At 43.6% G+C, this 26,604-nt stretch overlaps 1 protein-coding gene across 1 annotated transcript in view; it reads left to right on the top strand.

The window, feature by feature from the left end:
* LOC119396238 (origin recognition complex subunit 3) overlaps positions 1-26,604 on the top strand; it is a 31,550-nt gene that overhangs the window by 861 nt on the left and 4,085 nt on the right. The window contains exons 3-14 of the mRNA XM_037663362.2: positions 440-563; positions 2,198-2,346; positions 3,123-3,209; positions 3,278-3,411; positions 5,685-5,844; positions 11,779-11,892; positions 12,016-12,149; positions 18,004-18,046; positions 18,734-18,847; positions 18,950-19,029; positions 20,277-20,425; positions 22,439-22,530. Of these exons, the coding sequence (XP_037519290.1) occupies positions 440-563; positions 2,198-2,346; positions 3,123-3,209; positions 3,278-3,411; positions 5,685-5,844; positions 11,779-11,892; positions 12,016-12,149; positions 18,004-18,046; positions 18,734-18,847; positions 18,950-19,029; positions 20,277-20,425; positions 22,439-22,530 (1,380 nt within the window). The remainder of the gene's footprint in view (positions 1-439; positions 564-2,197; positions 2,347-3,122; positions 3,210-3,277; positions 3,412-5,684; positions 5,845-11,778; positions 11,893-12,015; positions 12,150-18,003; positions 18,047-18,733; positions 18,848-18,949; positions 19,030-20,276; positions 20,426-22,438; positions 22,531-26,604) is intronic.

A 26,604-nucleotide genomic window follows, 5' to 3' on the forward strand; every position in this document is an offset into this window, starting at 1 on the left:
CATAGCTAGTATATGGCTAAAGGGCTAGGAAAATGTGGCGGTTCGTGAGTGTGCATAAACTATAATAAAGAAGCAGTGCTAGCATATGCTACCTCGTAGGGTCTCCGTACTTGCACCAGTTTCTCTTCAGGTTTTGTCAGCACATATAGCTAGCCATGATACCCGATGTAAAATTCTTGAGGTATCCTTAATATCCTTTAAGCTAACATCACCAAATGCAAAGTTTGCGGCACCCAATCTCCTAAATATGGTGATAGAGAAGTCAAAAGATACAACAACCGAAGATGCTAGGATAGATCCCAGCTCGGGATAAACACCGCGGCCACACATCTCAGCTTCACTGGTTAACCATCTGCGCAGAGTTCTTCGGCGGTGATTCTTTTGCTCTTTCCTACATTGAGCTGAGCATACGGTTCTTATTGTTCACTCTTTTTCACAGAGGTGCCAGGCAGAGGCACACACTGATGTTCTCAACAATGTGATGTCATTTGTTCAATCACGTAATCCGGCTCTGACTGAGGCATCGCAGAGACTGGATATACCTGTAGCAGCCCTCATGATGGGTATGTGCTGTCAATGTCTATTATACTGTAACCACTTTTAATGTACTTCATCATTCCTATTTCTATATGGCAATCATCCTCCCTGTTCTTCATGTTCGCTTTTGAGCCTGGGCATTGTCTGCAGAATAAATGGGTCTACTAGCTTTGTCTGGCCTGGTTGTCATGCGTCTTTCAATACTTACTATGCATGTATTGCTGGCTCACCCATACCTGTAAAGACTGCAGCTGGCGTTTCTGCTTACACTTCTGCAGCTTGTGGGCTCGACATGAACAGCTCTCTAAGTGCTTCCTGCTGCCCTACATTTAAAGCGAAAGCTTTACTAGCCTAGTCGCGTGAGTCTCGATGTGTATCTCCACGTGGCCTTGAAGTGAAGAACGGATACCCCGTGACAAGCCGTGCGAAATTTAGTTGTGGGGTAGCAGTTGTGCACGAGCCTACAGTGAACGCTTTAGTCGGCTCGTCTGTCTACCCCTCTGAATACCCTTTCTCAGCGTCCGAGCTGAAAACGCAGCGAGTGCGCGCATCCGCTAGCAGAGGAGCACACGAGCGTCTGTTGGTGGTTTTGGGACTCGGCGCTTCTTGTGGCGACGACTTTGGAGATGGATTAAACCATGGTAGTGAGTGCATGCAGTACGGAGCGTTCGACTAGCCATATCGTTCGGTTAGCAAACTGTGCTTCGGCGATGAAGGTAAACAAGCATAACCAAGCAAACATGCTTTCGCTTGCATAACCGTGCCTAACCGGGCTAAGTCGCAGCCATTTTTTCAGTTTTAGTTCTCACCTGAAAAGTCATGTATAGAACAAGCTACTTATAAATATAATTAATTGCAGGACCACAAAATATTGAAGTGATAACTACAGTGTAAACCAAGCTGTTGTTATTGATCCTACACTCCTCAAATATGCAACTTCAGCGCATAGAAACCATAGACTTGCCTGCTTAGCACTATAGATTACACACATATAACTGTTGTATAAAACTTGAAGAAAGAATGCTCATGCATGCATGTGGCGTTCACAATCATTGATCGGCACTGATTGTCAAGGAGCAGCATGAGAACTCGAGAGGAAATGACGGGAAAAGATTCTTGCATAAACCTACTTGAAAGATTTTTCTTGGCCCCGGCAAGGGAAGGAAGTGTACGTGTAATACCTTAAATAACTCCTTTGCATTTACGTGGTATCTAACATTAATTGACAACTCATTTTTGCATATTAGTAGTTGATTTCCCAAGCTATCCATAAGTGAAAATTCCCTCCAGCTGACAGAAATGCTACCACTGCTTTTAAAAAAAGAATTTTATAAGTTTTCCCCCTATGCTTAAATTAGAAGTACGAATCATCAAACTCCACACAGCAAAAATAGTGAGTCTGGTTTTATGAAATAGCAAATGTCAATGTGGTAGAAATTTAGGTTTTTTTAGTGTGGGAACTTCATATTGAGTGGTGCAGGGAAAAACACAGAGATGAAGACATAATACAATATACCTCATTGTGTTGTTGTACATCATCTTTCAGCTTGTGCTGCTCAATGTGTGACCGATCACTCTCCATTTTGGTATTCAGAAGCCCTTGTTCATCCCTATGGTTGACATTGATCAGGCTGGCATTCCAACTCTCTCGCATGCCCAGGTGTCAACATGTCTGACCACACTGCCGTCTTCAACCTTCTGGCGACGAAGTTGCACTCATCCGTGACTCAGATGGTCGCTAGGCTACATGCAAAGGATTGCAATTCCATTGCCACTATGATACAAAAAGTCGTCACGGACATCATGCAGGTACTTTGACTGACTCAAAGCCAAGTCGTAGGTTTTCCATTTGCACCGAGAGTGGGTGGGGGTGGAAGCAGAACTATGCATTGAGTGAAGTGAAAATTTGGAAGTGTATTTTGTCAAGGTTCATTCTAGCAGTGTATTCTACATCTACATCGAAAATGCAACTCCATATACCCTTATCGGCTGTTGGAGTTTTTGAGCTAAGCACCCCTGGGTGGGGGGGGGGGTGCACCATTACTTTCTCCACTGACTGATGCTTCTGATTCAATGTACTGGTAATGTGTTTAATTTAATGTTGAAATGCAATGAAATGCCACTTCAAAAATGCACAATACAAAGCGTGCGATGATAGCACACGCTGATAGTAATTGTGAGGTCTAGACCTTTCTTTTGCATTGCAGTGCTAAATCATTGATAATACGAAGTTATTCACTGTGCACACTGAGGACCAGTGTGCAAGTTGCATGATTTTTAACTAATTTCTGCATTGAAATCAAACTGGTATGAGGTGATGATCTCCTTTAGGACAGCTACTTTGTAAGTGAAATGGGAGTTCACACATCTAAAATAATTATTACCTGTTTACACATTAGGTGTTCCCTTTCATAACGGTGCTGCGTGTATATATATGTAGGATGCATTTGTAATAGGTTTCAGTCAAATTTGTATCGGCAGAGCAAAACAAAGTTCTTCAGTCATTCTTTTTTGTGTGTGTCAACATAATGGCACTTGCATGTGGTAGTGTTACCAAGTATGACGTAATGCTTTGTTGTACTCAGTTGTCTGGATCTGAAGATGTCGAAGTCAAGAGGAGCCTGTGTACAATGTCCATGCTAGCAGAATGGCATGATTCAGTAGTGATTAAGGTAGGTTGCTACTGAGCGAGTCGTGTTGCGTGGACAGTTTTTTTGAAAAACTTTGTTCCCAATGTCAGACTCCAGGGTCACCATCCAAGCGGCAGAAGAAAAGCGCTCGTGGAATTCATAAAGAGGATCCAATTGTTGTCATACTCGAAGACTTTGAAGGATTCAAGGTTTCAGCCTTGCAAGATTTCATACTGATTTGCAGGTAATGTTTCCTGCTTTTTGATTGGGAGGGAGTGTCACATGACCATGTACAAGCATAGCCATGATTTTACATGGAGTGTCATGGGAAAACAGCCCTTAACAAGCAGTAACATTGCGTGCTGCTGAATGTGGGAAAAAACATGGAAGTTTTTTTAAAGCCCATGCTTAGCTGGGCTTTGATTGAAAGGCCATACCAAAAAAAGCACCAACTAACCTCTTGCATACAAAAATGACACGGTGGAGTGAAGAATTGGCATTGGGAACTTCTGTAGGAAAATAAATCAATTTTCTCAAAAGTGCATATTCTTTCACGGTGAAAAGCCACATAATCAGCATTTGTATTATCAGTGGTTGACTACAATTAACCAATAATTATGACGTCACATAGTGGGAGCTGGTACATAGTTCTCACAGCAGTGTTAGTTATGGTTGGCATCCACATAATTGTTTCACTTGTAAGCCCATGCACTCGGTAAAAATGGTGCTATAGATATTTTTGAACACTTTAGCCTCAATTAATTTGTTGCCTTTACGATGTGTGCAGCATGCTGAAGCACTGATTCCTGCTTTCATAAACTGATCTCCCAGTATCCCTACTGTGGGGCCATTTCGTGCCGTCTGTTCAAAATTTAGCTTTAGAAGATGTTTTGCATTGAGCAGTAGCAGTAAAATTGGAAAACGGAAGGGCTGAGAGGTTTAAAAATGTCAATTTTTCCGACTTTGCAGTCAATTTTCTCGTTTGTGTCCACCTGTGGGCACTGTTTGAAAGCTCTGAAAAAAAATTTAAAATGAGTCGCGATGCACGAAAACACTAAGCCATTCTAGGGATTCGTGTTGCACATCATTGCTGTGAAAAACAAAGGACTAATCTGACTGCACATTGAACCAGATGGCACTGGGACATTCCTGTTGGAATGTTTTTTTCTGTTACATTGCACATACCAGGGGTCTCACCAACAGTAACTGCACCTTAAAACATGGCTTTCAGTTATGTTGCGATTCTGAAGCGATATCTTAAAGGGACCGACAACCAATTTTTGTGGTACCCGTTTTCTTGAGTGCCATGGGAAGCTTACCGGTCAGAGCTTCTAATCACGGAGTGGTAACGCGGAGAACGCCGTAAAACATTTGTAATCAGAGTTTTTCGATCTGCAGCGATTATGCAGTCTTAATATCACATGCTGCAAACAGTGAGAGGTGAGCGCGATAGCGATTATACGCCGGCAGTGGTGACAAGTTATGCCCTAAGTATGAAAAGGCAATGTTACGTTTGCAAAGCCTGCGGTGCCGCGACTACTGCTTTCTAGCCTATTAAATTATTTTACAATAGTTATAGCGTTTTTTTGGGGGCTTCTTATAGAAGTAATTTGGCCGTACACAGGCCGCTTTATCACATTTTAGTCAAGCCAAGCCAAGCTAAGCCTTCGAAAACGAAACAAGTGGTAGGATACACCAGCAGTGTGCTGTTCATGAAGTGGTAGCAATCCTCCACAGAACAGTAAGTTGGTGGCATTTTGCGAGCAGCAGCGCAAACTCGCGTGCTACTCTTCGAAAGTCCGATACGACGAGAGCAGACGAGAGTCGAGCTACGCGGGAAACGCCGCCAGACGCCGCAGCCTCCGTTCCACTGGAAGCCACGAAAGGAGCGCCGCATCTCATGCTTTACTTCTTTTACCTTAGAAACAAACGAGAATTGATAATAACATACATATTCAAATTTTCAGCCCTCGTTCTGGTGCGTGTAAAAGCATTAGACTACGTACAACAAAATGCTTAAGACTGCATACGTCTGGTTCATGGCGTTCGCGCTAGGCTGCGCGACATACCGGTTTTTGTTACTTTTAAACGCGATTTAAAAATATAAATCCTACTCAGATCGCGAAAAGTATTCTGGAATCTGTCACTATAATTCACGGCCTTTTCATTTCCACCAGGATCTAATCATCCGTTCTGGCCAGTTGTCGGTCCCTTTAATGTGCACATTTGTGGGAACAGTTTGTGGAACATTTTTTTCATTGTTACTGCCTGCATGCCAGTCTGTTGTGTTCTGCGCAGTAATGGTTTTCTTTTACACCATAATGTAGTAATGGTACGAATTACTTTACCACTTATGCAAAGGGGAGCACAATGTAGACGTAAAGTAAAGTGTCAATAGGAACAGCGCGACTATTTTGAAAATGTTATACTTTGTAGCCAAGATATCTGTTGACCACTGTAAGCATCTGTGAAGTTTGAAACCCCCCTTTTTTTAATGCATACCCACTTCTTTTTCAGCAAATACCTAGAGAAGCTGCCTATAGTTCTCATCTTTGGTGTTTCAACAACCATTATGGCAATACACAACATGATTCCACAGAGTGCTTCATCATGCCTTGCCATCGAGACATTCTTTTCCATGCCCGTTACTGAATACTTGAGTCAAGTGTTCGAGAAGGTAAAGTACGCTGCATTGAACTTACCACTCTTTCTTCTGTCTTTACGTTTGGTTAACCCTCATTGGTCAAACCAGTGCAACGTTCATGGTCATGGCACTTTCAGACTTTTTGTTGTTCCATTTCTAAGGTGACGATTCTAACTCAGATACTCTCAGCGACAAGATTTCCCGAGTATGTTATTTGGGAAAAAGTTCTTGCTTGGCCTGAAAACACAGCCTCTAATTAAATGCTCCAGCCTGTAGCTGTAGTTTCTGTGACCTACACAGGTACCCGTTATGTTATATTGCATTTGCTATTGAGCTTGTGTCTCAAACTTCTGTCTCCTGTTGTAGTACATTGTTAAAAGAAAAGAGTTGTGCTGTGCCTTTTCTTTCTCTTCCTATCTATGTAAATGTGTTAAATCACCATCTTAGAATTGCAGCGCTATGACATAGGTGCTTGCATGTCAATCTCGACAACTTACAAAATGTATTTTGTCCAACAGATACTATGTGATATCTCCTAGTGAGCCTAGCTGTCTGCTTTTTAGTAGTTAAGCATGTGGTATTAACGCTTGCCAGATTTACTCACCGCAGTTGCGAAGAGAAAAGAGTGTCTGCATGTTTTATCCTCAATAAACAGGTCTGTGCGTCATAATTGAACTGCTGTCATTGCCCGTCGCAATGTTCTTGCTGCTCCTCCGAGTGTTGCTTACTTTGCTTACTTTGTATGTGTGTCTGCAGATGGCAGCACCATCCCATTTTCTGGCCCAGCTTGTAATGTTGACAGATGAATCTGCAGACAACAGGGGTTTTTCATTACCTACTAATATTACAGTGAGAGCTAATAATATAATAATAATTTTTGGGGTTTAACGTCCCAAAACTGCGATATGATTATGAGGGAAGTTGTAGTGGAGGGCTCCAGAAATTTCGACCACCTGGTGTTCTTTAACGTGCACCTAACTCTAAGTACGCGGGCTTCAAGCATTTTCGCCTCCGTCGAAAATGCGGCCACCGTGGCCGGGATTCGATCTTGCAACCTTCGGGGCAGCAGTCGAGCACCATAACCACTAGACCACCTTGGCGGTCTAGGAGAGCTGTGTTAGGCTCCTGGCTAGCCTATATTTGCTTGCATGTTTGCAGTGGAATAGTCTACAAAAGTTGTTTTTAGAGTGCAGCGTTAAACTGCCCGTACATGCAGTTCATGCTGTTGGCGCATCCGAGTGAGCAGTCTATTGGCACTCGTATGTCTATAGCTGGATTTCACGATATACGAGGCAAATTCTTTGCCTTGTATACAGTGAAACCTTGGTGATACGATCACAGTTCATACGAATTTCAGGGTGATACGAATTTTTAGTTGCTCCCAGCCAAGGCACATTGGCCTGCAATGTAATAGAGTACGGTTGTTGCGAACAGATTTTCACCCAGCGACGTTTGATACGAACGTGCGCAACCGCCCAGATACGAAGAGGTGCTGTCCGCGCTGTCGCGGAAGACGCGCCAAGCACGTGCGAGTGCGGGAACGCAAGCGTGGGCATGCGCGCCGCACCGCAAAATTGTCAGAATCACGGTGTAAGAAAAACACTTTTCTTAAGGGCTGAATAAACCTTCAGAGACGCGTCATGGCCTCCGAGATTGTGTGCGCGAATCTCTGAGGCACTTATGTGCCTCCGTGTGTCTTCGCATTTAGATTACAGATGACATTAGCGCCATGATTTTTTTTTTCATAACGCGTCAATGCGGGCTGCTGTCGTTGTACTGTGTTTGCACGTGCCTGCCTCGTGCATCAACCATCCTATGAAAGGTGGACGAGGACCGAAAGAAGGCGAGGACGGTCTTGACGAAGAAGTCAGGTGTCACAATGTCAACATGCACGACTGTTGAGGTCGCACTGTGCGGGCACGGCCGTAAATCTCCCAAAAAACATTCCCAAAACATACGCGATAATAAAATCATAACACAGGACCGTGGTTCTGTAACTTTGTGGCCTTGATCCATTGCGTCAAAGTGCTTCTTTCGTTACTTTCGCTGCAGTACTTCGATGTCACGAAAAAAACATACTAAAATTTGGAAGGGGCTACTGGTGTCGCGGATCACAACGCACGTGGTTCAATAATCAAATACGCCCGTACGGCTCGTATATTTACGAGTGCTGATATGATTGCCGACATCTAAAAACTTGACAATCATTCACGGTTCTTTCTGACGTTGCTGCGGCCCTGAAAAACAATAAATGAAGATGTAGGCTGGCTTTCTTTTGTTGCATGCTAATTTTCCATGCTTTCTGGTGATACGAATTTCGGATGATACGAATATTTTTGTTGGTCCTGTGAGATTCGTATCACCGAGGTTTCACTGTATCGTGAAGCCAAAACACCCGAACAGCTGCGCTCACTTGCATTGCGCAGTATCGTAAATCGTTGGTGAACTTTTTAAATGTCATTTTCGAGAAGTGTTTTAATGGCTCTTTTAAGGGTGGCAAATGAGAAGTAATAGGTGTTTCGTTATTTACAACCACGTGAGGTCAGTGGACAATCAAGCCAAGGAAACCATAAACCCAGTTAAAGGGGCCATGACACAGTCACCCAACAATTTGTAGTTTTCAGTGAAAGATAGAAGTAGAGATAAGTATAAGACGGTGGCGCAAAAAGGGACAAGGACGAAACAGGAAGAAGAGACGTATACAAGCGCACAAATATACGTGCGCTTGTATACGTCTCTTCTTCCTGTTTCGTCCTTGTCCCTTTTTGCGCCACCGTCTTAAGTGCGCTTGTATACGTCTCTTCTTCCTGTTTCGTCCTTGTCCCTTTTTGCGCCACCGTCTTAGTGCGCTTGTATACGTCTCTTCTTCCTGTTTCGTCCTTGTCCCTTTTTGCGCCACCCGTCTTAGTGCGCTTGTATACGTCTCTTCTTCCTGTTTCGTCCTTGTCCCTTTTTGCGCCACCGTCTTAGTGCGCTTGTATACGTCTCTTCTTCCTGTTTCGTCCTTGTCCCTTTTTGCGCCACCGTCTTAAGTGCGCTTGTATACGTCTCTTCTTCCTGTTTCGTCCTTGTCCCTTTTTGCGCCACCGTCTTAAGTGCGCTTGTATACGTCTCTTCTTCCTGTTTCGTCCTTGTCCCTTTTTGCGCCACCGTCTTAGTGCGCTTGTATACGTCTCTTCTTCCTGTTTCGTCCTTGTCCCTTTTTGCGCCACCGTCTCAAGTGCGCTTGTATACGTCTCTTCTTCCTGTTCGTCCTTGTCCCTTTTTGCGCCACCGTCTTAGTGCGCTTGTATACGTCTCTTCTTCCTGTTTCGTCCTTGTCCCTTTTTTGCGCCACCGTCTTAGTGCGCTTGTATACGTCTCTTCTTCCTGTTTCGTCATTGTCCCTTTTTGCGCCACCGTCTTAAGTGCGCTTGTATACGTCTCTTCTTCCTGTTTCGTCCTTGTCCTTTTTGCGCCACAGTCTTAAGTGCGCTTGTATACGTCTCTTCTTCCTGTTTCGTCCTTGTCCCTTTTTGCGCCACCGTCTTAAGTGCGCTTGTATACGTCTTTTTCCTGTTTCGTCCTTGTCCCTATTTTGCGCCTACCGTCTTAGTGCGCTTGTATACAGTCTCTTCTTCCTTTTTCGTCCTTGTCCCTTTTTGCGCCACCGTCTTAGTGCGCTTGTATACGTCTCTTCTTCCTGTTTCGTCCTTGTCCCTTTTTGCGCCACCGTCTTAGTGCGCTTGTATACGTCTCTCTTCTCTGTTTGTCCTTGTCCCTTTTTTGCGCCACCGTCTTAGTGCGCTTGTATACGTCTCTTCTTCCTGTTTCGTCCTTGTCCCTTTTTGGCGCCACCGTCTTAGTGCGCTTGTATACGTCTCTTCTTCCTGTTTCGTCCTTGTCCCTTTTTGCGCCACCGTCTTAGTGCGCTTGTATAACGTCTCTTCTTCCTGTTTCGTCCTTGTCCCTTTTTGCGCCACCGTCTTAGTGCGCTTGTATACGTCTCTTCTTCCTGTTTCGTCCTTGTCCCTTTTTGCGCCACCGTCTTAGTGCGCTTGTATACGTCTCTTCTTCCTGTTTCGTCCTTGTCCCTTTTTGCGCCACCGTCTTAGTGCGCTTGTATACGTCTCTTCTTCCTGTTTCGCCCTTGTCCCTTTTTGCGCCACCGTCTTAAGTGCGCTTGTATACGTCTCTTCTTCCTGTTTCGTCCTTGTCCCTTTTTGCGCCACCGTCTTAGTGCGCTTGTATACGTCTCTTCTTCCTGTTTCGTCCTTGTCCCTTTTTGCGCCACCGTCTTAGTGCGCTTGTATACGTCTCTTCTTCCTGTTTCGTCCTTGTCCCTTTATGCGCCACCGTCTTAGTGCGCTTGTATACGTCTCTTCTTCCTGTTTCGTCCTTGTCCCTTTTTGCGCCACCGTCTTAGTGCGCTTGTATACGTCTCTTCTTCCTGTTTCGTCCTTGTCCCTTTTTGCGCCACCGTCTTAGTGCGCTTGTATACGTCTCTTCTTCCTGTTTCGTCCTTGTCCCTTTTTGCGCCACCGTCTTAAGTGCGCTTGTATACGTCTCTTCTTCCTGTTTCGTCCTTGTCCCTTTTTGCGCCACCGTCTTAAGTGCGCTTGTATACGTCTCTTCTTCCTGTTTCGTCCTTGTCCCTTTTTTGCGCCACCGTCTTAAGTGCGCTTGTATACGTCTCTTCTTCCTGTTTCGTCCTTGTCCCTTTTTGCGCCACCGTCTTAAGTGCGCTTGTATACGTCTCTTCTTCCTGTTTCGTCCTTGTCCCTTTTTGCGCCACCGTCTTAAGTGCGCTTGTATACGTCTCTTCTTCCTGTTTCGTCCTTGTCCCTTTTTGCGCCACCGTCTTAGTGCGCTTGTATACGTCTCTTCTTCCTGTTTCGTCCTTGTCCCTTTTTGCGCCACCGTCTTTAGTGCGCTTGTATACGTCTCTTCTTCCTGTTTCGTCCTTGTCCCTTTTTGCGCCACCGTCTTAGTGCGCTTGTATACGTCTCTTCTTCCTGTTTCGTCCTTGTCCCTTTTTGCGCCACCGTCTTAGTGCGCTTGTATACGTCTCTTCTTCCTGTTTCGTCCTTGTCCCTTTTTGCGCCACCGTCTTAGTGCGCTTGTATACGTCTCTTCTTCCTGTTTCGTCCTTGTCCCTTTTTGCGCCACCGTCTTAAGTGCGCTTGTATACGTCTCTTCTTCCTGTTTCGTCCTTGTCCCTTTTTGCGCCACCGTCTTAGTGCGCTTGTATACGTCTCTTCTTCCTGTTTCGTCCTTGTCCCTTTTTGCGCCACCGTCTTATACTTGACTATGCACCAACTAGCCCCGCAACAAATTTTATTTTAATAGAAGTAGAGGGTCTATCATGCCTATACATATATGAAAAGTAGACTGTAAAAGAATATTTCAGTGCAATACAAGCCCTAGAAGTCGTCGGCTATAAACCCTGGCAACCGTCATTTTGCAATGGCGTGTGTGACGTCATGCGCTGCGTGGAGCGGAGCCGTCGTCTTCTACCAAAGTTTCAGCCACTGTAAGTCATTCAATTTCGGTGCCAAGCTAAAGAAAGCTAAATATCTTGATTTCACGTGTAGCCGACTACGCAACAATATCGTTCACCGGAATGCAGATGCTCGCAAAGCAAGCTGCTTGTTACTTCGCGGCTCGCAAGTGTGCCAGTGTTACCCGACTCTGTGGCCATTCCCGTGTTTATAAAAATGTTCATAATTTAAGTGTGCGACCAAATGCGCTAAAATTTTGCCAGCTTATTTGTGAACGCACAAGAATTAACCCACTTAACACAGATTATGATAGAAAATTGGGTGTCATGGCCCCTTTAACCATTCTTTTTGAGTAAAAGGATTACTTGCATTGTCACTTCAGTAGTGCTTATGTTGTTGATATCTCTCAATGCAATTAACTTTGATGAATTAGGCTAATCACCTGTGCTGGGCAAATATAGCGTACTCTGGTACGATGCTTTTCTAGGTTCTTCTAGAGCCATCCATTTCCTTCAAGCTTGGCCATGCAGTCTTCCAGTATATTGTGGATGTTGTGCTGTTTCACGACTTTTCGCTCACAAACCTGCTTCAGATGATGAAGGCAAGTTTTTTGTTTTCAGAGACTTCTTTCATAACTGATCAGCTAACAATATTGCTGCAGTTGTACTGCAGCATTGTCATCATGGCTTGGATTTGTACATTACTTTTTCTTGCGGTTTTTCAGATGTGCATGTTTGAACATTTTTACCATAATCCTGCTTCCCTGCTCTGCTGCCGCCAAGAAGAGCTGAAGGATGTGCTTCAGTGCATGTCGCAGATGGAAATGAATGATGTCCTTGGCCAACCATCATACCAGAGGTACTGCATGATATTTACTGTCTAAATGGCTGTGCTACCAGCACTCAAGATATGCAACTTCGTGCAGTGGTGGTCCAACTGTGCCATTTCCCATTTGTACCGCTCTTGCTATGACTATAGTTGCCTGTGTGTTACTAATCCCACCCAAGAGCAACTTGTGCCAAAGTGCACTATTTTCACCTGATTAGACAATGCTCATAAACTTTTGGCAGAGTGTACTAGCATGGGGGAGTCTAGCCTTAAATACAGACAAAGCCAATCCAATCTAGTTCGCACTTCATTTGTCAGCCTGCTAGCATTGTATTGTAAGGCAACTGCTGCATCCGTTGTTGAATCCACCACTTCATTTAAGCCTGACTATACTTTACAGCAGCACAAGGTATTAGGTAGTATTACGGTGAGGCATACCAGAAGCATTTGGGGGTCACTATAGACCGTTTTCATGGAGAGGAGAAGCGTAGCCTCGAACCGGTGTATTTTCACCGCTTTCTCTCTCTCCACCTCGGCCGACCGCTGCCGCTGGTGTGTGCGGATTCCCGAGTTTTGCACTGCGTGGTGCGTGACAGGTCAGCGTGTTTCCATTTTTCGACGCGCTGAAACAATTGTGCTGCCGAAAATCGAAATGTCGGACGAGAACAGGTCGACAAGCTACCACTGCGCTGTGTTTGGCTGCGGCAACAGCTACGGAAGCCTGAAAGACTGGCAGCCAAGGCATGCGAAGTGCACAATGTTTTTAAATGACTTCGCTTCTCTCAGGTCACACGCCTTCTTCTCCGACAAATAGTATATTATTATATGTGGCGTCTGTACTTATGGTCATTTCTCCAAGTCACCACACCAGCTTGTGATTGTGCTTGGGTGCTGGTACACTTTATAATCTGCACCAAAGAGAACCAATGTCAAGGCTGACGATTAATACACAAAATGTTTGGCCAAGAGTTGTTCTCATGAACCTCTCTGATTTCTATGCTACAGCACATGATTTACAATGCCTGCGGCTAGAAAATGTTCCATCTTAGTGCGTGCAATTTCGAGATTATTGAATGAGCACTTTTCAATCTACATGACAGAAAGGCCCGCATGAGATGTGTTCTTTGGCGTAGGTACGCGTTTCTAACGTTTCGTCGACAGCACGTTCTTTCTCGACTTGTCAATTTTGTGACGATAACTGGGTTAGCGTTATGACAACCGCACTTTTTTTTTTCGCGCGGCAGCCTGGGTGTCGTGAATAATCGGCCCACGTTCGTTAAAGCCAGGTCGTTACCTGGACACGTGCGCTCGTCGTAATGCCTCTGAAATACTCGCCAGAAAACAAATTGACAATAATGTTACCAAAAACGAGCGCCCTTTCGGCGTATCGCTAGTGGCGGCGGCTCGCGCCGAAGCGAACTTACGCGATATGCCACGCTTCCAGATGTGCAACAGGCTTATTTTTATTTTATCATCGGTGTTGTTTCAACGCCGAATTTTGAGCTCACACGTCGTACTTCTGTTCCTTATCCTGTGCAAGGATCAGAGGCCACAAGCTACGACGGCGACACGAATAAACACAGGCATCGGTGTTTGTGCTCCTGTCGTTCTGTGAACATTGTATTGCAACGTGCCAAGCGGAACCAAAATGGTCTGTTAGGGATTAGAGTTACGTTGAACGTGAGTAATCACGGCACGGAAACCCGGGAGCCATCTTAAACACTAATGCGCGCACCTAGCGCGCAGCCGGATAATGGCCTACGTGTTCGCTCGTCTCCATTTACGTTTCTCCGATTATACTTCGACAGTTGTCCTAAATGTTCACGCTCCTTTATAGTGATTATTCCAAGAACCTCACCCGGCCAGCTATAACAAAACATACAAAGCAATTACCAATTTACACATGCTGCTTAAGAACTGCATTGGCATTATTCTCATCGTCGGCGCTGCTGCGGGAACGTCTCGTGGGCCGCCGCTGCTTGCTGTTTCAGCCGTTTTGAAGCTGAAAGCTTAGCGATTATTTATCAGCGCCTTTACACTCGAAAAGCGTTGCCCTGTTTTGCCCGTGCACCGCGAAGAACAGCAATACCTTGTGAACCGAGCGCATACGCGGCATACACCGCCGCGGAACCCCACACACCGGAAGGGCGGCGAAACGTCGCAGACGATAGACGGCGCTGCGGCGGTGGAGTGCTTTAAAAATGGCAGCCTCCTTGTGAAATTGGTGTATACACGGTCTAGCATGTTTATTTGCGTGTCCCGCCCTCTGTGCTGCCACATGTCACGTACGTGCTGTACAGTTGATTGCATAAATGTTGAATACATTGGTCCATTAGCTGTGCTACATATGTTCATTGACACTGTGTACCGTGCACATAGGTGATCGCAAAACAAAGGTTCTTATGTGCAGTGATAAAGCTTTTCTGATCAGGTTGAAGGTTTTCTTGTTGGGTTGATTTTTATGGTTGAAATGAAGTTTTGGCAACCCTTGCGCACAGAAACATTATGTTCCATGTTTGCCCTTGCCACTAATTAAGTTCTTTGCAACAATACACATATTTTCTATTATGGTGAAGCATGCAAAAGCACATATCTGTCGGTAGCTAACCTTTGCTGTTGCTCTCTGTTTTATTGCTTAATAGTGCAGTTTAGTTGTAATGTTGTTGTATTGACTTGGTGCACGTCCATACCCAACTGGTTGAAGTAAATTAGCGTAAATATTAAATAGACAAGGAAGGAGACGAAAAGCGCTTGTCTTTGCCTCTTTCTTTGTATTGCTTGTTGATTTATTATTTTTGCCAATTTAACTCGACCGGTTATGCAGACCAACTAGCCCAGCAATCAGTTATGCTGGTGTCTGCATTGCACCCAGCAGCATAACTTAAGTCTTTTGGCCAACAAAATTTATGCTGTCGTGTAGTAAGAAAATAAGGGTGGACGCCACAATTGTTGGCGTGCCGTGCTGAGACAGAAGACTAATCTCACAGCGTTGTGCAAAAGACCACCATCTATGTTTAACAGGACAAAACTGTCAAGGAATGGCTACTCTAAAAATGCTGCATACACAAACACAAACATAGGCTAATGTACATAGCATCCCTCTCAAGGCACAGGTCTTAGACCGGTGGTGACTGGTCACCAAGACGAGGAGTTTGCGGACATAGTACAGTTCAGTGGGAATAGTGAACACAAAGGCTGCATACGGTGACATACGGTGACATACGGTCTGCACAGGGGACTTACTGTCGATGTGGAGTACTGATGGTTCTGTGACTGCTTGTGACGTTGGCCATTGCACTAGCTGTACCGTAGACACGGCATCAGACAATGGAACCAGGGACCTTCGAACAGTGCACAGGATTGAGGGTTAAAGTCACCCTGTGGGCCTTTTGGTGTCCATCAGGGTCAGCGTCATTCTTTGCCCTCACCGGTGACTGCCTTCCTCCTGCACAGGCATTCCACCAGCTTCTTGTTCATAGATTTAAAACAAAGTTTTCTTTGTGAACCCTCCTGGGTTTTCTTGACCGCGGCTTCTGCGGCTTCCTTGCTGTATAGATCCCCGACTGATAGAGGAATCATACCTCTGACACCTGTGTTTGCGAACAGAGCAGTGGAAGGTAGAGGAGGGAAGCTGGCCTGCACATGTGCAGCTGGGAATGTTGGTATAAAGAGCACGAGGCTGTGACGGTGGAGAGTACACTGAAATGGGAGGGACAGCACCCAATAAGGTGGCTTTGCGTTACATATACATTGTGCTGCCTGCCTAGGCATTGGCAGCTGCATGGCTTCTTTCATGTGCACCTCCAAACCTAGCTGGTTGAAGTAAATTAGTGCAAATATTAAATCGACAAGAAACACAAGGAAGGAGACGAAAAGCGCTTGTGTTTGCCTCTTTCTTTGTATTGCTTGTTGATTTATTATTTGCGCTAGTTTAACTCGACCAGTTATGCAGACCAACTAGCCCAGCAATCAATTCTTTTAGAATACCTCCAAGGATAGGATGGGCACCCGAAACAAACGGTGCAGCAAGCCAGTTTGCTTTTATGAATCCCTATAAAGCTGGTTGCGTTCAAATACCTCATTACAGTCTTTGCCATTGTGGTACCTAAACGAAATTTGCAGGAGCTACAGAAAGTGGAGCAAAAGAAGTGCCGAGCCGAGCAAGCTGATTTTTGTGTGCTGTGAAATGAAGCTTCACTGTACATAGTCTCCAACAGGACATATTAAATCCGCTGAAATTATTTTTTGTTGCTTTGTCTCAGCATTGGCATCTTTCACAGTAAAAGCTCGTTAATACTACCCTCGTTAATTTGGAAAATCGGATAGTTCGGGCGTGTTCTCTGGGCGCAGCCATCATATACATTGTTTAATGGCATCAAACTCTCGTTAATTCGGGCATATTTGGCCGCAACCTGGTTTATTCGGAAAATCCTGGGTGCGCACCGAGCACGCGGTGACGGATATGTGCGGCACAAAAGAGCGAAAACAACGTTTGTGGCCAACTGAAATGAGTCGGCGAAGTCCGCAGTGCCATCGTCATCATTGTGAACTGTACAGTAACAACAGGAAAGCCAGAGCGGTTCATGCCTATTTGCGTTTACCAACACGTGTGGCACTTTGTTGGCTGCAGGTGTTTAAAAAGGCGTGGTCGCCATCCACAATTGCGCTCTTGGCGACCAAGGCTTCAGCAGCTGCGGTAAATGTATTTCGTTGACCGTCGTAAAAAAGAATGTATCTTCACGTGCGCATGGTGGCAGTGGTGGTGGCGGTACGTAATAAGGTCAGAACGCATTTCGGGCTAAGTAAGACAAAGCGGTCTTGCGCCACAGTAGCCTTGTGAAAGATGTCGCAGGATGACGAAAATTGTGGCTTTTACAATGCTCCTGTAGAAAATAAGTACAACATTTACGTATTCGTCAAGAAAATGAAAGTGTGTTGATGTAATAGGCATTTGTTTATCGTTTTCTTGATACTTTCGATAATTTGGAATTCGGATTTTTTCGGATTCGGATTTTTTCTGTTCCCGTGAAATCCGAATGAGCGAGCTTTTACTGTATTTGCATTGTCATCTACTCCATCGTCTGCTCCTTGCATTACTTCTTGGGGTCGTTATTCAGTTCATCGAAGTTGTACAAAAGTTTGCTTTTGCAACTTATCGTTGCCATTCTTTCATGCGAGGGCAAGAGTAATGATGGCTGTTTCCCAACAGTTGTGCTTATGTCTTTCGTTATTGTAGACGTAACCATATGAAGCCAATAGAAGTATGCAAAATGGTTTTTGTAGCTTTTACTTGAAGTATAGTGTAAGGATTATGAAAGTGAAAGTGGACAAAACGCAAGTTACTGTGATTTGGGAGCTTTTCTTATTTTTGTCCATTTTCATCTTCCTTTTCTCACAAATACATACTAAACTTAAATTAGAGAATACAAATAATGTCTGGTATAGTTTCCTTGCCATCATATATATTTTTACATGTTTATTTTACTCTCATGATAGAGGCATTAGTGAGGGGAGCATCAGTTAGGCAGATTACGGTGAACAGTCAATGTAATACTGTGAACCACACAACTTGACAAGAAGAAAAAGATACTTGGAAGAATAGTCATATAGGTACAAACTAAACAGGTACCTATACAAGTACGGGTTGTGTGTAACAAAAATAGGTGCCTTGATCTATTACCTTCTCTTTGATTACTGTAGAGAAGCATTTCATGATGCTACAGTAATAAGAAGCTGAACCAAATACAGTTAGTTACCAACTCAGCTCCAAGACTACTCCTAAAGAACTTATATCCTTCTAAGAAAATTGCTCCAAATCTTTAATGGCTCCTACACCTTTTGCATATTTGGCATTGGTTAATAGACTGAATCTTTTTTATTGCAGGTATTTGATGGAACAGAAACCATCGTCTGAAAAAGCGGCTAAGGTTAGTGATGTCTTGCGGACTCTGTAGTTCACTTTCCGTAAAACAGATGGACCTTTGTGGCAAACATACTCCGTACCATATGGCAAAAGTGTTGTTAGGAGGGGAACTGGTGTCGTGAAGATATGCAAAGAAAGGGCTTGCTAATTTTGCCATGCAGACCTGCCCTTCAAACAGCCGAAACTGCAGTGGAACAATTTCAGGATGTGCAGAAAGCCTAGATTTATATTGTGTAGATACAGAACAACCTCCTTGCAAAATTTTACATTTGAAGAAAATCCTCACGAGAGGCTTGCTAAATAGCTGTCTTTGATACTGAAGCTGGAAAAAAACAAAGCCACCACTACTTGTTGCTGGGAGCGACACATGACTCCTTGGCATGACCTCTGAAATTAGGCAATGCTTATAGAGTGTTAGGAGATCATTGAAGCAACGTTTTGAAACTTTTGTGATAGCTTCCAGCCACAAAGTGTGCAAATTTTTTGCTTAGGTGCCATTAAAAAGTCGCTAGTAAGGGAACTAGTACACAATTTCCAGCTCTAGCTTTGCCATGATTGCTCGAGTAGTACATGCCCTTCTGTTATTACCAATTTCGCCGGAGTTTGCCTTTGATGTGAGCAACTTCTTGAGAAAATCGTTTGTCTCGCCGTGCACCTGACGAGGTTTATTGAGTCCTTTTGGTTTTGACAGCGAATTTGCAGGCTGGTGAATGACTTGCACAGCCACCACAAGAATAGTCTGCTCTTGCTTCACACGTTGTACGAATTTGCCAAAAAGCTCCCGGGTTGCTCCCTTGGGAACCATGTAAGCCATCGAGTTTCTGTAAATTCCAAGCAAGAGCTGTTTGCTCTGATAATCTTACGTTACGATGCACTTGTTTTCTTTTTTTCTTGTCTATTGTTTCAGTTTCGGGAAGTGTACATGACATTTCTGCAGGCGCCCATGTGTGAGAGCGAGGATTTTAGCAAATTGCTCAAGCTAATTCGGTAATCCTTCTTTTTTTTCTCCCAGATTCATTTTGAAAAAGTATGTATAGATAATTTTGTGAGGGTGGGCTCTGTATTATTTTGTGCATGGTACCACAATAACATTCTCTGTAGAGTCTCTTATAGCTGTTGCATTGGCTTAGATTTGTGGGGTTGATTAGCTCTTGGAACAAGTTACATCCCATCCGTGACAGCTATTCGTTTCTACAAGCAGCTTGTACACTTTCAGCTATTTAACTTGCAAAATAAAGACTCCTACGTTAGCTAATTATTACTTCTTTTTTGCACAGATCTGTTAATCTATCCTGTGCTGAGCAAAATATTATTGTCATAGTATATCTATGTTTTATTTGTCTAGCATTTCTTGAATAGTCTCGTACGTTGAAGAATTGACCCTTGCTACAACTCTAGAAAGTCTATTGGAGTCCTATTTGTATCGAAATTGATTCTTATTATATATCTGTAATAAGCAATAAACATTGATCAAGAGTTCACGACATCTCTAACACGTGACACATTGCCAGCAGCAGCAGATTGGACGAAGAACCATTTGTAAAATAAAATTTATCCACAATTTCTTATAGCAGCAAAACCATGACACCCACTTCTGCCATTGCACGAGTGTCACGCAGAAAAACCCAATATGAGCAAACATGATAAATTAATAGTGTTTGCTAATAAAATGTTTAAGTTCAACCAATCAATGAAAATTTCTCTGAATTTTGCACCCGTGCCATGGCACTACGACAGATATCTTAATTTTGTTATGCATATTTCACTCCTCCTAGACCTAGAAAAAGTGGTCAACTGAAAATTTGAGCTCTCTTTCATCAGATAAAGGGCAGTTCTTCGACCAGAAATCAACAAGTTACAATCAATAGTCAGTGCTGAAGTCTGTAATAACGTGGGACTGCAAATGGTGAAGAAAATTTTCATTGCTATTGCCTGTTCTCTGTGAATACTTTAATTTTGTACACATATGTTGACTGTGAATAATCCTCAGGACCTCCCTCCTTCTGTATATGTAGAAAAGGAGGGAGGCATAACATCTGTCCTATGTAATGAACTTCAGTTTGAAATTGAATTGATCCTGTTTTAACTGTACAAGTAATCTGATTAGTGTAATTAATATAGCCTATCGCTACTTACCAATTATGTTTAGTGTGATTGCATTCCTTTAGCATTCTGAGACATAGGTTTACCTTACACAGATTTCTAATAGCAATATGTATGCTTTATGTTTACAGTGTAATGTCCATTGACGAGTTACAGAAGAGGATCGGTGATGCTTTGTTAGCCCTCGAGTCCCAGAAAGACCAGTCGGAGACTCCCACAAGCGTTGCCGATCTGACAGCCTACCTATTGGAATACTGCGAAAAGTTCAAAGCTTTGACTGGTACGTGTCTTCTATGCGGCTGAAATAACTGAATGTTTTTTTCAAGGCTGAACTTGTTTTTATAACCTTGACAAATGTACTGTGACGAGAAGGAGTAGCAGGGGAACAGAGGAGAGGAGGTGTAGGGTAGAAAGGGAGGCGTATTTAGTAAAGGAGTGGTATGAACGGGGCACGCTGTCGACGGATTGGTTGCATTTGCAGCGACATCGTCCCCGGTGCAGCGAATGCACGGCCTTGCATAATCGTGGCAGGAAGGAAATGTTTCAAGTGCTCTATCATTAAAGGGACCCTGCAACACTTTTTAAGCATGGTCATAAAACGCTGCCAATCGGTAGTCGAGGCTCCTGAGAACACGCGAGCCAAACATTACAGCGCAGCACGCGGCCTGGAATTTACAATTAATTCTCAAAGTCAGTTAGAAATCGTTCCCTCTTCTCTCTACAAATGATGCCATGTACCCAAATCACTGCCCCATTTAGTACCCATGTGCACGGCTGTTGGCTGATTTCAGCTTGGCGAGCTGCATAGTTACCGTGGTCGCCGTGGGATGCTGCCACGTGCCCGCGTGCGCGCTCGTGGTCACACTGAAGGGAAGCTGCGCATTTGAAGAAAAAATGAGAAGAAAGTGCTCAAGGTCATGATGCGTGCTGACGAAGGTACTCATTTTCTTGCCTCCTTGTCAACCCCCTCCCTGCGTAGCTTTCAGCACGCTCGCTGGTACGAAAAGAGAGAGAAAGCACTTGAAGCGTGTGGAAAATCCCTGTAACTCCGCTTGTACTTGATGGATTCTAAAAATTTTTGAGGCAGTCGATTCAGAAGGCAATAAGTTTTTTTAATAAGACCATTAGACGGCTACTTGGAAAAGTATTGCAGGGCCCCATTAAGTGAAGTGTGACAATGCCACAGCACTTGAGGCTACTGCTCTAACCAATAAAACTGTGAGTTTAATAGGGAGAGATGGCCTAAACTTTTGAATAATATGAAGCTTTTTCTGTGTTTTCAGAAACTAGCCCTTGTGTCTACCTAATCAAGCAATTTTGATTATTTCTGTGCAATTTTTCTTGGGCGCTGTGCATTTTCTGATCTTATTGCTAGGTTATGTGTGCAGTGCTGCGTCTTCCCATATACTTTATTAAATGCTTCCATATTGCTAGCGAACACGCACAAAGGACGACATAGAAAGAGACAGGACAACCGCTAGACTTCAACTGATTTTTTAGCGGTTGTCCTGTCTCTTTCTATGTCGTCCTTTGTGCGTGTTCGCTAGCAATATGGAAGCATACAATCAATACCAACTAGCCCAGCTTAATGCAGTAACTTTATTAAATGTTCTGCACTGTCTGGCTAAGTGCGTCATAAAATGAAAGTACGCTGATATTGAAATCAATGCATCATATATCGATATTTAAGTAATTTTCTCGTGAAAATTTCTCATGTGGTCATAAAATAAAAACATGGTTATTTATCGTGTATATGAAGACGATCATTATCTAAATGAGCTATGAATGAGGTTAGTTGGTAAGCTTTCATTGTTATTTAGCTACATACTTTTGTAATGCGCACTCATGCCGAAATCAAATATGCAAAAGAGGCATTTATACGTATGAAATTGCTACAAGTATAGGGGAAAAAGAAAAAGGACGTGATCTGACAGGCTCGGTGAATTTCATTTTTCATTTTGTTAATGCATTCGCATTACACCTTCATGCTCAAGCTAAGTTTTGTTGATCAGGCAGTAAAACAGTTGGTAGTTGGCACTTCGTTATGTCAGCTTGTGTTTGAGTTCATTGCCATTATTCATCGTGTGCTCATTGGAAAGGTATACATAGCGCAATAACAATGAAATAAACAGGGGGTATCACTTTAATTTGAAGCCTTCAATAACCTTCTGTCATGCAAACGTGCATTTCTGGTGGAGCTATTGATTTGCGTATTGGATCTCTCAGCCATAAGTGTTTCACATGTTTGCATCTCTGCTGCACATGTTTTACTGTTTCAATTTACTTCTTCAAGATGACATTCCTGAAGCACAGGATTCAAGTGAAATGCCTGAACCACTTGTCTTAGATTGGGGGAAGCTGAGGAGCAGGTCACAGTTCCAAGAGGTGAGGGCTTTCCTATGGTACTGATTGTTGCTTTGTTTATAGAGTAGTTTCTGCAGGTTGTTAGTTCATTATTTAATTGCATTACGGTTCTTGCATTATTGTGTGGATAGTGCACATTTCGGAAGTGCAGTGCTGATGTATTCTATTCTAATGCAGTTGTTGCTACATATGACAAGTTTTATGTTCATTTGTCATCAGAAGCATAGTTGTTTGATCCCGTACAACACCTGAACTTCTAAGTGTTTACCACTGCAGTTGTGTCTTCCAGCAGACTTGAGAAGTATCAATCTGTTATGCAGTGTGATTTTGGGCATTTACAGCTGTACCAGGATATATAGAATTAGATGGGGATTGAAGATAGTTAGATTTATTGTTAATTCTTACTACAACATATATATCAAGCTGAAGTTTGTCTGAAAACTCAACACGTCTAGGTCAGTGTCCTGAGATTGTGAGCTGCCGTGGTGGCGCAGTGGTTAGGGTGCTCGGTTGCTGACCCTAAAGATGTGGGTTCAATCCTGACCACGATGGCCTCGTTTCGATGGAGGCGAAGTGCTAGAGGCCCATCTCTGTGCAATGTCAGTGTACGTTAAAGAATTCCAGGTAGTTGAACTTATCCGGAGCCCTTCACTGCGGCGTCTTTGTCACTTTGGGACTTTAAACCCCACAAACCAACCAACCATGCCATCTTGAGAACGTGAAAAGCAAGAACTTATCACTTTGTTTCTTCAGGCGTCAAAGTTGACTCATTATTCATTTTCATTAATATCTTGTGGAAGCGTGTATCGAGATGTAGGCCTTTTGTGGCGGTCCTCTTTCCGATATTGAATGGCTGCAGATAGTAGGCTTCACTGCACAGCATTTAGTTCTTTCTGCTGTTACTCATCTTCACTGCATTACATGGATGGACTGCGGTGAAGGTTATCAACGCAAATATCATTATCGAACATAAATGAAACTGCTGCTGCGCGTGCAATTCATATTTTCAGACTCGCACTTGTGCTAGCAATTTCTTTATGGTTAGTACTGCTCTTCAGATTCAGTGCCCCCTTTGACAGCATCGTCTTAAACAGTGCCGTTTTGGCAGCATGAGTATTTCTGATGACGTAAGGGATCCTGGGCCAGTCACAGGCACCCCTCTAGAATTGTGTGGTCTCACAAGGAGACCACAGAACTCCATGTGCTCACTTGCAGACTTGCTTGTGTGCAAAAGCACTAAACTCATCCTCCGTGCAATTATGTCATGTGACGGCTCTGTCGTTCTATGCTTTTTCACTAAGTGCCACTTGTCAATGTGAACTTTTTTTTACTGCGTATATCACGCATCGAATAAAGCACAGATGCCTATATAGTGACTGCAATATTAAAGGGACTGTTTACTGCACGGAAAAATTTTTCTGATTGTGGTGGAAATAAGATCGTTCATCACATCGGTGGCAACGAGCATGCTTTTGCCCCATAAAAAGGAATGATATTTTTAACTTGATGTTGAAAATTGTGAAAGGAATGACTGCTAGGGTCACCCAACAGTGATGTGGTCAATCTACTGGTAGGACAAGAAATCCTTGTATGTAGGCTCATTGTGCTTAAAAACAAACATGTATAACTTGAAATTGTATTTTAGGCACTTGAGGCAGCTTTCGGTTGCGTCAGAGAGTAATTTATTGCTTTTTTTTTCTCACACATCCAAAAAGGCGCCCGGTGGCGTTGCTCGCAGCGCCATCTTCGATTTCGTCTACTTCAACTTGTGCACTATGCCATGCAGCCCTCCGTGCTAGTTGCACTGTGCTGCTGTATTGTTGTTAGGATGTCTCACATGTGCTGCACTGTGAAGGCATGCATTTATCGTCTCTTTTTGATGAATCAACTTGGCTTGGATTGCGGTAGCAGTGCTAAAATAAGTGCATAGACTGCGATTACAGCAAAACAAGTGTTCTGTAATCGTATAATAAGGCTTTATTTAACCGCTAGCAGACTGAAAACAACTGTTACATTCACTACATTAGTGTTCAGTGAGAATAAAGTAATCCTACGGATATTACATGTGCTTTCGGTTTTCATTTTTACCGGCACTACAATCGTCATCGCGTCCACCAGCCAGTGTTTTGGGCATGTTTCACACCAATGGAAGAAGACCGAATGCAGATAGAAAAATTCTGTTTTAAAAATTCCTGCTCACTTTTCAAAGAAACCGCTGCAAGGTTGGACACTTTAGACGGTGCGCTTTCTGTTGCGATACAAAACAGAAAAGCAATCATGGACGGTAGACAGTCCCTTTAAGCATTGAGCATGGTGGCACTAAATAGCAGCCAACTACGTGCACTATTATGAACTCTTTTGTCACACTGTACCAAGGCTTCTTGCACGATGGCATGATTTACTTTACATTACATTTCCACCAACATCGCTTCGCATGTTTTTGGCAGTTGGCAGCAATCCCTTTATGAACCTACACTTTCAATCGCAAGCTTTGAAGAAAGTGAAAGCCACTTCTGCTTATGTAACTCGGTGTGCTAAGCAGCGTTCAGGTACTGCTTTGTAGTTGCGCTAAGTGGCGTAGCCAGGGGGGGGGGGTCACACCAGGCTCGTGCCCCCCCCCCCCCCCCCCCCGAAATTTCTTTTGCTATGGCATAGAGAGCCCAAAATGACACTTGACCACATCTGCCTGCCCGGCCCTCACTTCAAATCAAGGAGGTGCCCCCCCCTCCCCCGAAAAAAATTTCTGCCTGGTTGCGCTACAAGTTGAAGCTTTTATGCGACCCACTCTCCTTTCGTATAAATTTCTCTGACTTTTTTTTCTGTGTGTTTTGCGCACGACAATATTGTACAAGTGCAACTTACGAATTGCTGTAGTCAGTGGAATGCTTGATCGTAATAAAATCATCTGTTTTGGGTGAAAGGAAGTGCCCAACTTGAAGGGGCACCATAATGCATTTTTAGGAGCTCACAAGAACAGTCGATTTTGGTGACGTAGTTTTCCTCCGACGCAGCCGATGGTGTCTGTCACAGTAATCACGCACAATGAGAAAAAATATGAAGGTTCGAGGCAGATTTGAATCCAGGCATTCTGCATGGAAAGAAAATGTTTTATCATGGAGCGATGCCAAGGCTTGAAACTTTTTTGATGAAAGACGGGATGGGCGAATAGTGAATTTGAGGTTCGAAGCGAATCCGAATCGAATAGTTCGAATAGTATTTACCGCATATTATTAAGAAAAATGAGCATTTTTGTCATGACCCTGGCACAATATTTTTAAGGATTGGAACTAGGTATGAGTGAATGTCACTTTTGGTTTCAATTGAAGTGGAAGCAGCCTTGAATAGCATCAAGATTTGAATAGCAGTAGGGTTATAAGCGGTGCAATACGTTACAATTTAAAAATTACTATACTTACTGCATATAAGCTCATATAACACGCTTTTAAACTTAAAAAAATATGTACATTTAACCTTGAAGTGTGGCTTTGCGGCAGTGCAGATGTCTCCTGGGTGGGTTGTTTCACGGCACAGCAACCAGACGCTGCAGTGAAACCACCTTTGCAGGAGGTTATGTGCGGTCAAATGTATACATATATCCGTTCATTTCGAATACTTCAAAATTTCGAATAATTTGAATTCGTATCAAAGCGAATGAGAATACTGCAATATTCGTTCGAATACTCGAAACGCCCGAATATTCGCCCATCCCTGGTTCTGTAATGCTTTGCACCCATTACAAAGGGTTCAGCCATAATCCTTCATACTCAGCATCATCTGCCACAACAACAAGTTGTGCAGCTATGTTGGTGCACATATTGCCTTAGGGATGTGTAGTGGGTGCTTCGCTACTTCTCAAAATGTGATCATTTATTGCGGGATGGGTACCTTGCAACTGTACTTGCTGTACACGCCCTAAGATAGTAGTTTACAAAGGGCACTATGAAGGCCGCTCTTCCAGCTTATGATATGACTGGGCTACGTGTTCTGCGCAGGCCTGGCGTTTTCTTTTTTTTTTGTTGCGTTGCTGCTGGAAGTATTAATAAACACAGGGCACGTCACTGGAAATAGAAACTTTCTTGCCGATGAAATGGCATA

The sequence above is a fragment of the Rhipicephalus sanguineus genome, chromosome 6 (genome assembly GCF_013339695.2).
Source record: "Rhipicephalus sanguineus isolate Rsan-2018 chromosome 6, BIME_Rsan_1.4, whole genome shotgun sequence".
In the NCBI taxonomy this organism is placed as follows: domain Eukaryota; kingdom Metazoa; phylum Arthropoda; class Arachnida; order Ixodida; family Ixodidae; genus Rhipicephalus; species Rhipicephalus sanguineus.